This window comes from Phragmites australis, chromosome 1, assembly GCF_958298935.1.
Source record: "Phragmites australis chromosome 1, lpPhrAust1.1, whole genome shotgun sequence".
NCBI classification, from domain to species: Eukaryota; Viridiplantae; Streptophyta; class Magnoliopsida; order Poales; family Poaceae; genus Phragmites; species Phragmites australis.
Window position 1 is genome coordinate 40,498,538 of NC_084921.1, and position 11,037 is coordinate 40,509,574.

At 41.0% G+C, this 11,037-nt stretch overlaps 1 protein-coding gene across 1 annotated transcript; it reads left to right on the forward strand.

Moving 5' to 3' along the window:
- Positions 1-6,566: 6,566 nt before the first annotated feature.
- LOC133918978 (mitochondrial carrier protein CoAc1-like) lies at positions 6,567-10,823 on the forward strand. Its single transcript, XM_062363158.1, has 7 exons — positions 6,567-6,988; positions 7,900-7,985; positions 8,073-8,280; positions 8,905-9,034; positions 9,235-9,419; positions 9,527-9,655; positions 10,348-10,823. The coding sequence occupies exons 1-7, from the start codon at positions 6,821-6,823 to the stop codon at positions 10,450-10,452; spliced, it is 1,011 nt and encodes a 336-aa protein (XP_062219142.1). The 5' UTR covers positions 6,567-6,820; the 3' UTR covers positions 10,453-10,823.
- The last annotated feature ends 214 nt before the right edge of the window (positions 10,824-11,037 follow it).

An 11,037-nucleotide genomic window follows, 5' to 3' on the forward strand; every position in this document is an offset into this window, starting at 1 on the left:
TTTTTTAATCATGTAGTTTCAGATAAAAACAACTGTATATCTTTAGATTATTTTATTACCGAATTATGAATGATTTTTTTACGAGGGATCTACTGATGTCATTCTAATATTGTCAATCTACATAATTTATCATCTAATGATGATCACGACGGAAAAGACTGGCTATGAGAAACTGTGACATCTTGAGAGGGGTAAATTAGAATAATTAGAAATTTAAAATAAATTGACTCTAAAAATTTCATAAGATAAATCTATATCAAATTCTATCTAAATATGTTCTAGGTTTATCTAGTGTGTCTACTCTACTGTTCAAAAGGATTACAACATACTCTAACAAAATAATTGCAAATATATAAATACGAAAATGTAAATAAAATAGAGAGACAAACTCAATACAAGAGATTTTAATCTTGTGATATCGATGACATTAATATTACCCATAGTTCACGTTGAAACTCCACAAAGAATATACTCCCAGTCATCAAGTCTCTTCCGATCATGGCTCTTGAGCTAACAAATCACCAAGACAATATCTCAAGTATGATGAGTCATCAAACCACCAATGCAACATCTTACTACTAGCCTCTCTTCCAGTCACTTACCGTCGTGATCACTTCGGAGCTTGAGCCATCAAGGCAAAGATCTCTGTGTTCCTATACACGTATCTTGCCACTGCTCCACACCAAGTCGGAGGGTCAACAAGCTTAAGCCACAAAGGCCAAGATACCGACGAGTCACCAAGACTGTAAGGTACCGATGTACCACTCGGTACAAGTTAGGATCACTATTTGATCCCTTCTTCAAGCTGCAACACCTAGCTACAACTCACTCTAGGCCTATAAGCACTAAACACTCTCTAATCTTATGCTTAATTGCCTTAGATAATCACTTTAAGCGCTTTGGTGGCTTGGATGTCTTCTCAATTGTATATGAGCTTCCTCTAGACTCCAACAACATGACACACCTTCAAATGACTAAGTGGAGGGGTATTTATAGCCTCAAACCCGTCAACTAGCCGTTTTTCTAACGGCTCAGAAATATTGTTAACACCGAATGATCCGGTAAGAACAATAGTACTAACATCGGAATATAAAGTGAGTACAAACTCAAAAACTAGCCATTAAAATTTCACTCACAACCTCTATAAACACCGGACACTCCGATGTGCCTTTAAGTCTATCATCGGACTTTCCGATGAGTTATTTTTAGCTATCCAAGCCTTTACAGTCTCTATGTGTAAAATACCATGGTGTACTTATCCAGTATTCATTCCATTCACATCGAATCATCCGGTGAGTTGAACATTCTCTTCTTTTCACTAAAAATGCTCCGGTGTAACTATCTCTATGATCATAGAACTATACAGTGAGTTAATCTTCATTCTTCAATAATTGCAGTCACCTCTGCTAGAAATGTTCCGGTGTCATACTCAGGTGTACACATACCAACCACCGGACCTTCTAGTGGGTTGATCTTCAGTCTTCTGCACTTTCATTCTTTTCTGAAAAAAATACTCTGTTGTTATACAGTATATATCACCAGACTATCCAGTGAGGTCATCAGCATTCTCCCACTTTGTCAGAAATATTTCGGTGAGTTCAAAAATTAGAGGATTGGACTAACCGATGAGGCTATCAGCCTCTGCGCATAATGATCTGGTAAGTGCAAACTCCTCTGCATCAGACCTTCCTGTATGGTCAATTCTCCTGAGACTTCTCCAATTCAATCAATTTTTCTTCCGACTGCTATGGTTTCTTAATGTATTGCATCCATGAGACCTACTAACATATATTCTTAATAAGCATGTTAGTCACAATGACTATATTATCATTAATCACCAAAATCATAATCATAGTCTAATATGATCATTTTTGCTACAATCTTCCCATTTTTTGTGATTTATGACAACATAACCAAAGCAATTGGCAAATAATAAATGATACCAATCGTAAAGAGCACAAAGCCTTACTGTCGGTGAATCAGGAACCAGGGGTCCCCGAATCCCGAGGCCAGACCAGCAGTTTGCCACATGGCGCCCTCCCGCGGGGGTCATCTCCGCAAAGTACGAAAAGACTAAGTCCCGGGAGGAGGTGCTCGGGGCCATGAACAGTGGTCCCCGAGTACCCGAGTTTCCCCGATAATCTACGAAGATCAAGTGCCGGGAAGAGAGTGCTCGGGGTCATGAATAGTGGCCCCCGAGCACCCAGGTCCCCTGACGACCAGAAAAGTTGAGTACCGGGAAGGGTGTGCTCGGAGCTGCGAACAGTGGCCCCCGAGCACCCGAGTACCCGAGGACCCAAGGAAGGTAGTTCCGGGAGAGAGTGCTCGGGGCTGCAAACAGCGGCCCCCGAGCACTTGGTTCCCCGAGGGCCCGAACAGTCAATTTCGGGAGAGAGTACCCGGGGATGTGAACAGTGGCCCCCGAGCACTCGGTTCGCCGGGGACCAAGAAAGGGCGTTTCCGGGAGAGAGTGCTCGGGGATGTGAACAGTGACCCCCGAGCACTCGGTTCCCCGATGGCACAAGAAGTCCTTCGCCGGTGGCCCCCACAGGGGTCCAGCGGTGAGGTGTCAGCCAGTGAAAGGCCCGATGCCGCATTTAAGAGGGCGTGTGGCCTGTCACTTCTAACTGCTCTTGCCACGCTCGGTGTCAGTCTCTGCCACATCCTGGCAGGAGGGCGTGGGGACATTTAATGCACGGGTCCCATCCCGCGTCATCCGGAGCGCCTCGGGATAGCATAGCAAGGCCCAAGGCGCCCCGCCTGCCGCCCTGTTGTGTTAGGCAAACAAGACCGGACGGGCACGTCGGGCTGCTCTGTGGCTGCCCGGTGGGTCCTCTCCACGGCGCCAGTTGCCAACGCCATCATAACGACCGAGACCGGACGGGGGGCGCGTTTTCAACCCCCCCCCCCCGTCACTTCGCGCAGCAGCCCATGATGACTACCTTTCCATTTATGGCACCTTGGAACTCGTGCCCTCCCTTTCAGGGCAAGCTACCGCCGACGCTGACGAGTATTTAAGAGAGCCGATGGGCGCGGACAAAGACAGATGGAGGAACTCTGGAACACAAACGCCAAGACTCGAAGAACATTCAGTACAAGCACAGAAGCTGAGACCATCGAAGAACAAGGAGCTCGAAGCTCTAGGATAGACAAATATTCTGGTAACCAGCAACATCCCTGAGGGACATTCTCAGGGCATTTATAGCATCCATATAGGAGTAGGGTGTTACGCTCAGTGCGGCCCGAACCTGTCTAAAAACCTCTAGTGCATTTACTTCATTCTGTATTAGATCATTCCATCCCACCTATCATCGCATTTACACCCATTTATTTCTCCCGCAAACATATTCAGAATCATCCCCCAAGCCGAATCTCAAAAAGGGGTCCCTCCGGATCCCTGCGATAGGAGTTTACCCTCCGACACTTACCATATTACTTGGATGCATATTCTTACCATTTAGTTCTCTTTTGTTGCGGCTCTCTCTTTCTCCATTGCCACTATTTTCTTTGATCGACCCATGCAAGAGCTTGTCCATCTTTATCAACCTAGGTGTCTCATGATGCTTCTTATCAACTTCGGTATTTCTAGATATCTTGTATCTTTGCCTTTTGCTTTGATCATCAAACTTTTCTCCTTTTGTTAATAATCTCAAAAAGTGCTACAAACATATATTGAATTCGAGAAAAAAAACGTTAAAGCACATATGAGAGAGCTTCATAAATCATGATCAAATGAAATGATACCAATTGAAAAGATATATCAGTGAGGATATGAGACATTGATATCAATTGATATAATCTAAACTCCCCATTTATATGTGCATATATATAATGAGACCCACATATGAATACCACTTGTAGGAATATAGCAATATATGCACATCTAGACAATAAGTACAGATAGAAAGTTTAAATCATATCATACATGGAGGCAGCTTAAATGTAGAAATAAGTTGACAATGATACCAATTAAAACTTTTAAGCATTGCATACTTTCAGGGACGTGTTGATTTCTCCATAAGATTGCAAAAGATACATCTAACATAGTCTCAAAATCACAACAATATACTTCTCCTAAAAGTGTGCATGCAAATTTTGAATACTTACGAGACATATGCACTTGTTATTAATAACAATAGAAAGAGTACCATATAGATTGGTTCATAACACAAAAAAGATACCAATTATAAAACTAATGCTATAAAAAGAATCTACAACTAATGAAATATGTAGGTTGCTCATAGGTTAGAGATAAACACAAGTAACCTACCATATGAAAACTAGGCATTGCAATAAATTAAAATATGCACATGTAATTCTAGACAAGACAAATATGCTAGATGCAAAAAAAAAAAGTCTAACTACCATTTACCTGTTTTACCTTTAGATAAGGATTTAGGTATATAATGATCATAATCTTTATCAAAGCGCTTAATCTTATATACTTGGCTTCTATGACTAAACATTCACTTCATCTTACGAGTTAAGTCTCCAAATCCCTATAGTCGTATCGAGCTTCAAGTCTTCTTTGGAATCCAAATCGATTCGGGACCCCTTCATATTGGTGATAACTTCCTTGGGCATCTAAATAGGCTGGTTCTTACCCCAATTCTTTCTCCCAACCATATGTGCAACTAGCTTGCTATTTTTCTTTTTTTAGCTTGTAATGGTTGCTCATAGTTTTGATCTTGTAGTTAGGCTTGGTGTAGATGTTGAAGGTCTTGTTGGAGAGGTTTATTATTTTTTTCTTTTTCTTTGTTTCCTTCTTGACCTGCTTATATTGGAAGTTCTTGTGGCTTTATTGATGACATTTGAAACATGTCACGGTGGACACCTCCATAAGCTTCTTTATCATGGTAGCATGGTTATCATGAGGAGGTTGAATATGGTTCTTGCCCTTTAATCTTGTCAAGTTCTTCTTGAGCTTTTCGTCTTTTACTTGAGCTCATCATTTTTCTTATGCAATGAGTTCATTAGACATTTCTACAAAAATATTCTCAACATATATCTCATTAAAAAAGGGTGAGCGTGATATATCAATAAATCATTGCAAGAAATAGAAGCGTCTAGCTTAGGATTAAAATTAAATAGAGATGTAGATTGAGATTCAATGCACTTAAATTTTGCCTTAAACTCATCATGTTCCTTATTTAGCAAATTGAATTTGCTCAATAATCGTTCATAATTAGAAACAAAAGGTAGCATGAATGTTATTGAGGGCATTGAATTTCTTAAGTTCCTTAGCTTGTTTCTTAAGGGCCTTAGATTGCTCATTGATCAAATGGAATTCATCATAGGAGGGAGAATCATTATCGGATTTATCATCACTTATATTGCGTTGCATACCTTTGGCCATAAGGCACTTATGTGATGATGGCTTGCGTGATGACGATCTTGAGAAAGAGCTTATCTTGGAGGGGTGGGTAGTGAAACTCTTATCATATGAGTTTGAATCTTCATCTTCACTTACCCATCTTCCCATGCTTGCAAATGCTTGGCTCTTCTCCTTGTCTTCCTCTTGCTCTTAGTCTTCTTCTCCTTCTTGATGTGATCAATTATTTTGATCAAGTCTTTCATATAGATTCGTTGATCAATCTTAGCATTGTTCTTCTTAATGTTCTTCTCCCTTTGAGAGATGAGTTTGGCGACTTCGGAATCTATTTTTTCATCACTTGATGTGTTTTGCTCATCATTTTTATTGTTGTCTTCATCTTCATCTTCATCTCCATCATCTTCGTTTGAGCTTGACTCTTGCTCTTGTCTCCTTATCTTCGTCTTCATGTGTGGGCATGATGTTTGCTTGCTTGTGAGAGCAAGATTCTTGACGTCGAATGAGGATAGACTTCAACCCTCATGTTCATGGTCATCTTATGGGTGGTAATTTTGCCAAGTATTTGACTTGAAGTTGTCTTCTTGATATCTGACAAAAATGACAAGGGAAGGGAGCCGACCGAGTCCATTTTTGGACCCAAATTGCTACACCTAGCAATGTCGAGTGGCTTAGCAACTTGGCTGAAGATGCTGTAACTAACTTTAAGGGCTTAAAGATGGCCCCAAACTCTAATTCTCTTTAATTAGTGTTGTTGCTGACCAGATGGAATATGAAGTTTACACTCAATTTATACCATAAGTGGTAGAGCTCTCGGTCTGGTAAGACTGGGTAACCTTTAGGCCTGTGTAATTAGTAGATGAGCAACGACTAATATAAAATCATAGTAGTACAAGATGGGTTGAAGAATATAAGAGTGGATACTTAGAAAATTGAGCCACGACCGAAGCTGCAGCCTAAGTTGCCCTAACTCGAAATCCGCCCCTGCACACCATCGCAGATGGCAGTTTATTAGCTTATTTTTTTCATTCATAAATTATATAAATCCATCCATAAATTCATTGTTGGTTTTGACATAAGTTTATTTTCCGATCGACGTCTCAAAACACTCTAGGCACTGGATTCCGAAGACGACCTGAAGTTAAGTCGGCATAGCATGAAATTAGAAAGAGACCCAATTTGGTCTGATATTTAACGAGAACGAAGATTCTCCCGTATATTACTCGTCCGTGGCCGCTCCGCCATAGGCTTCCTGCCTTTTTCTACCTGGTAAACCGTAAACGCGCACAAGAAAAAGAGAAACCCGCAAGCCACCCTTTGCGCAGGTCGTCGTCGTTGCCGCGGTCAAGTTCGGCTCCGGCGGCGGCGGAGGCAGGAGGGGTGACTTGGACGGCGGCGCGCCCCGTCCGGCGGGATCCCTTCGGACTCCGCCCCTGAGGAGATTCTAACAGCAGGGGTGCTTGATTTGGATGAGAGGAGCGCGACGGCGGCATGGGCACCCCCTCTCAGGGCTCGGCGGCCGTGGCGGCAGCCCGGGTCGATCTCTGCCTGCTCGACCTGATACCCGTCTTCGCCAAGGAGATGATAGCCGGCGGCGTCGCCGGCGCCTTCTCCAAGACCGCCATCGCGCCGCTCGAGCGCGTCAAGATATTGTTGCAGGTTCGTGTGGTCCTCGTTCGTACCGTGAATATACCTGCCTATTACCAGTAAGTCGGATTATAATCCTGCGATTAGGTTCTGGTGCGCGAAGGTGGGGATCACCCTTCGCTCCCGTGTTTGCTAAAAGAAAAAAAGATTCTGGTTTGCGCAATCATCTAGTTTGTCAGCGTAGTTGACGGACGTGAGCGGCTTTATACAGGATTTGCTTCAGAATGTCACCTTCAACATTGTAAGTGAAAAGATGATTTTGAAGCCTGTGATAACCCAGTCTTTGATATTGAGAACGTCTTTTCTAAGTCAAAACTATCAATCTCATTCTCATGTTATGAATGAAAGATGGTTTGTGTAGAATGTAGTAGATTGATGGCGTCGTTATGTACACATTCAATTCTGGTTGTTGTAGGATGCCAGCCCGTGCACATGTCTTTTGTGCCAATGAAATTGATGCCACAAGCATAACTAAGAGTCGCAGAAGATCAGATTGTGCTGGATGGCCTCTAAATCCTGGACTTTAAACATGACCAGAAAACATAATTTGCTCAACTCAGCTTGGTTGGAGGTTGGAGCTACCCATACATCTTTTTGTAGGCTGTGATATAGGCAAGAGGCAAATCCCTAGCAACTCCTCCGGTGCCTTTAACTCCAACATGTCGTTTTCTTAAAGAATACCAAGCTGCATTTCGTGGTCTCCTTGATGTGTGGGTTGAAATTCTGCTTCTGTTGCCGTTGTAGATGCAACATGCTGTAGTAACTACCAGCTGCTTGATTAATTTTGCAAATTGTGACATACTTTTAGCCTGATGTTATTTTTGGATTATTACATCTTGTTTCTCATTCAAATTATATGTTTTGACATGATTGTGATCGACTGATGCCTAATAGGTGTTTATTTTCTGACTCTGCTTGTGTAGACTAGAACAAATGAGTTTGGGTCTCTTGGAGTTCTCAAATCCTTGAAGAAATTGAGGCAACATGACGGAATCATGGGCTTTTACAAGTGCGTAGCAATTTAAACCATTACAATGTGAGGACTGGGGCCTGATATAATATTTGTTTACTAACCGTGTCTTGATGGTACTTTCAGGGGAAATGGTGCCAGTGTGCTGAGAATTGTTCCTTATGCTGCATTACATTATATGGCGTATGAGCGATATAGGTGTTGGATCTTGAATAACTGCCCCTCACTGGGGACAGGACCTTTAGTAGATCTTTTAGCTGGCTCAGCATCAGGGGGAACTGCAGTGTTGTGTACTTATCCCTTGGATTTGGCCAGGACTAAGCTTGCGTTCCAGGTTTTTTGTTGTCCACCGATTTATGTCTTATTGATCTTAACTCCTTTATCGCGTTACCTTTTTTTCATTCTGGATTATTGTCTGAATCTTCACTTGTACATCAACACTTCATTTGGGAGTAAGCATATAGTACTAAGATAAATTGCTTCATAAGTCATAACGTCAGTGACAGATAAATCAATCGATCAGCAAACTTTTGATCCCTGAATGTTTTATTTCTGTATGAGTATCTGTATTTGTCAAATGAAAATGACACTGTTACATTATTTGTGAAATGCACCTTCGTAGACTTGTCTCTTTTGTTAAAAAAATTTGCTGCTCAAACTTTTTTAGAACATGCCAATGTTCATAATGACACTTATTTGTAAACTGGGTGAGTAGTAATTGCACCACAACCATAAGAAAATGCTAACTAAATTATAAACCATCTGCCAAGCATCTCATCAGGTGCAAGGACCAACACTAACCTTAGTTTTTGGCCAAACTGGTTTGTACATTGAAATGCTTATACTTTCTTGTGTTATCTATTCCAAGCTTTAAATCTTGAAACTTTTCAATTTGAAAATTCACACACACCAAACCAGACTGATTCGCAGGGCTGAACTTGTTTATCTTTTGTCATAGGTCAATAGTTCAGACCAACTCAGTAGAACTTTGAAAAGGACAAATGCTCAGCCAACATATGGAGGAATAAGGGATGTTTTTAGAGGTGTTTACTCAGAAGGTGGAGTGCGAGCTCTGTATCGAGGTGTAGGTATGGTTATCCCCTTCATATGTCATATTATCATTATTTCCTATTCAGACACCTGAAAATCTCGTCAGGTCCTTAACTGCGATGAGCATGTGGATTTAGATGCGGTCATTTTTTTAATGTCTGGATAGATTTATTACTTTTATCACTGCTCTATTATACTGTTTACTGTTGTAGCTCATATCTTTACTATTTTCCTTCAGGTCCAACGCTCATGGGAATACTTCCTTATGCTGGTCTTAAATTCTACATATATGAAGGACTGAAGGCACATGTACCGGAAGATTACAAAAATTCAGTAATACTGAAGCTGTCATGTGGTGCTGCTGCTGGTTTATTTGGACAAACTCTGACCTATCCTTTAGATGTTGTCAGGAGGCAGATGCAGGTGGGCTGACTCTGTATACTATTTTCATTCTTAGAAGATACTTACTGATTTTTCCTATATTCATTTTTTAGCATTCTGACTGTTTTGTATCTGTTTCCCTTTTATAGGTTCAAAGTCACCAACATGATCAATTTGATGGCCCACGAATAAGGGGCACATTCCAAGGGCTCATGATCATCAAACAAACACAGGGATGGAGACAATTATTCGCTGGCTTGAGCCTCAACTACATCAAGGTAGTCCTGAAGATAGTGCTTGACATTTAGGTTCAATTCATTGTAGCTTGCATGCTTAGTTGCCTAACCTTTTGTCCCAAATGGCGAGACTATACATTTTTTGTGAGCCTATTTAGTTTCTGAATACATTGAACAAGCCTTTATTGTTTGCAAGTGTCCCACTATAACATTGTCTGAAACACTTGCATTCTTATTTAGAACTTGTGTTTTGTTCCTTTGTTAGTGCGAAGTACTACTGCATGTTTTTGCTCTTATCTGGCTGAATTTGTAAGGCATTACTTTTAAGATATATGAATGAAAAAAATAGACAAGTGATTGCATATTTCTGTGGGAAAGCGTCTTTTAGTGCTGATGTTCCCTGGTGTTAGTAAGTTGTTTTTCGTGAATGCTCTATATAACCTTATGTGACCATTTTTTGTTAGTAACCCCTGTTCTTATTAGTAGTTTGAGTTTCCTTATATATTTATTCTTGGATGTGGCAAATTCTTGTTGTTAAACTTGAAATCACAAATTCTTGCTATTGAAGAACATATGGAGCACGTGCTTATCTTGATACTTTCCCTTTACTACTGCCTGTACCTGGAAGCTTTCTGGCTAATTGTTTTTCTTGCGTTTTTTCTTATATTCATATTGGGAGTTGGGACTATGGCTGTCATGTTATATGTAGTGTTTAAACATGGGTTATCTTGTAGGTGGTGCCCTCAGTGGCTATTGGTTTCACGGCATATGATACAATGAAGAATTTGCTGAAGATACCTCCGAGAGAGAAGAAAAGGGCAGGCCATGGTCCTGCTTGAAGTCTCTGGTTGTTCTGTTTGCCAGTTAGCGGAGCAAGGAAATATTGGGAGGCCTGGAAATGCCGTATGAGGCTGCAACCAAATGAAGAAGCCTCATCCTCAATTTCACCTAGTAATTGTGTTACGTAAGGGCCAGCAGACATATTCTTTCATTCTATTTTCCGATTCATTTACTTTTTCTATTTCACGTGTTTATTTTATCCACTTTGTGGAGTGGTGCTACTGAGTTATAACATCTGGTGGCATTATTACAGAAGCTTAGCCTTAACCATTTATTTCCGTTCTTCTACTTGAGTTCCCTGTAGACAGTAGAGCCAAACTATTACACTCAAGAAGTTCCCTATACGAGCTATTTTTTTCAAGCTGAAGAACTTGTACTTCTAAGCTCATGTTTGGAGTTGTGCATGCTTGTCAGCACGAGCTGCCGAGATGTTTTCAACATTTACCTGCTTACAATAAGCGTTTTTTCTTTAGTGCGGAAACTGAACTATCTTTTGACGTGTATGTATAATGTGTTGGCTCTTATTGTTCTTTACCTTCTCAAATACGGCAAACGTTTGAATACGGATAATATTGTGACTATTG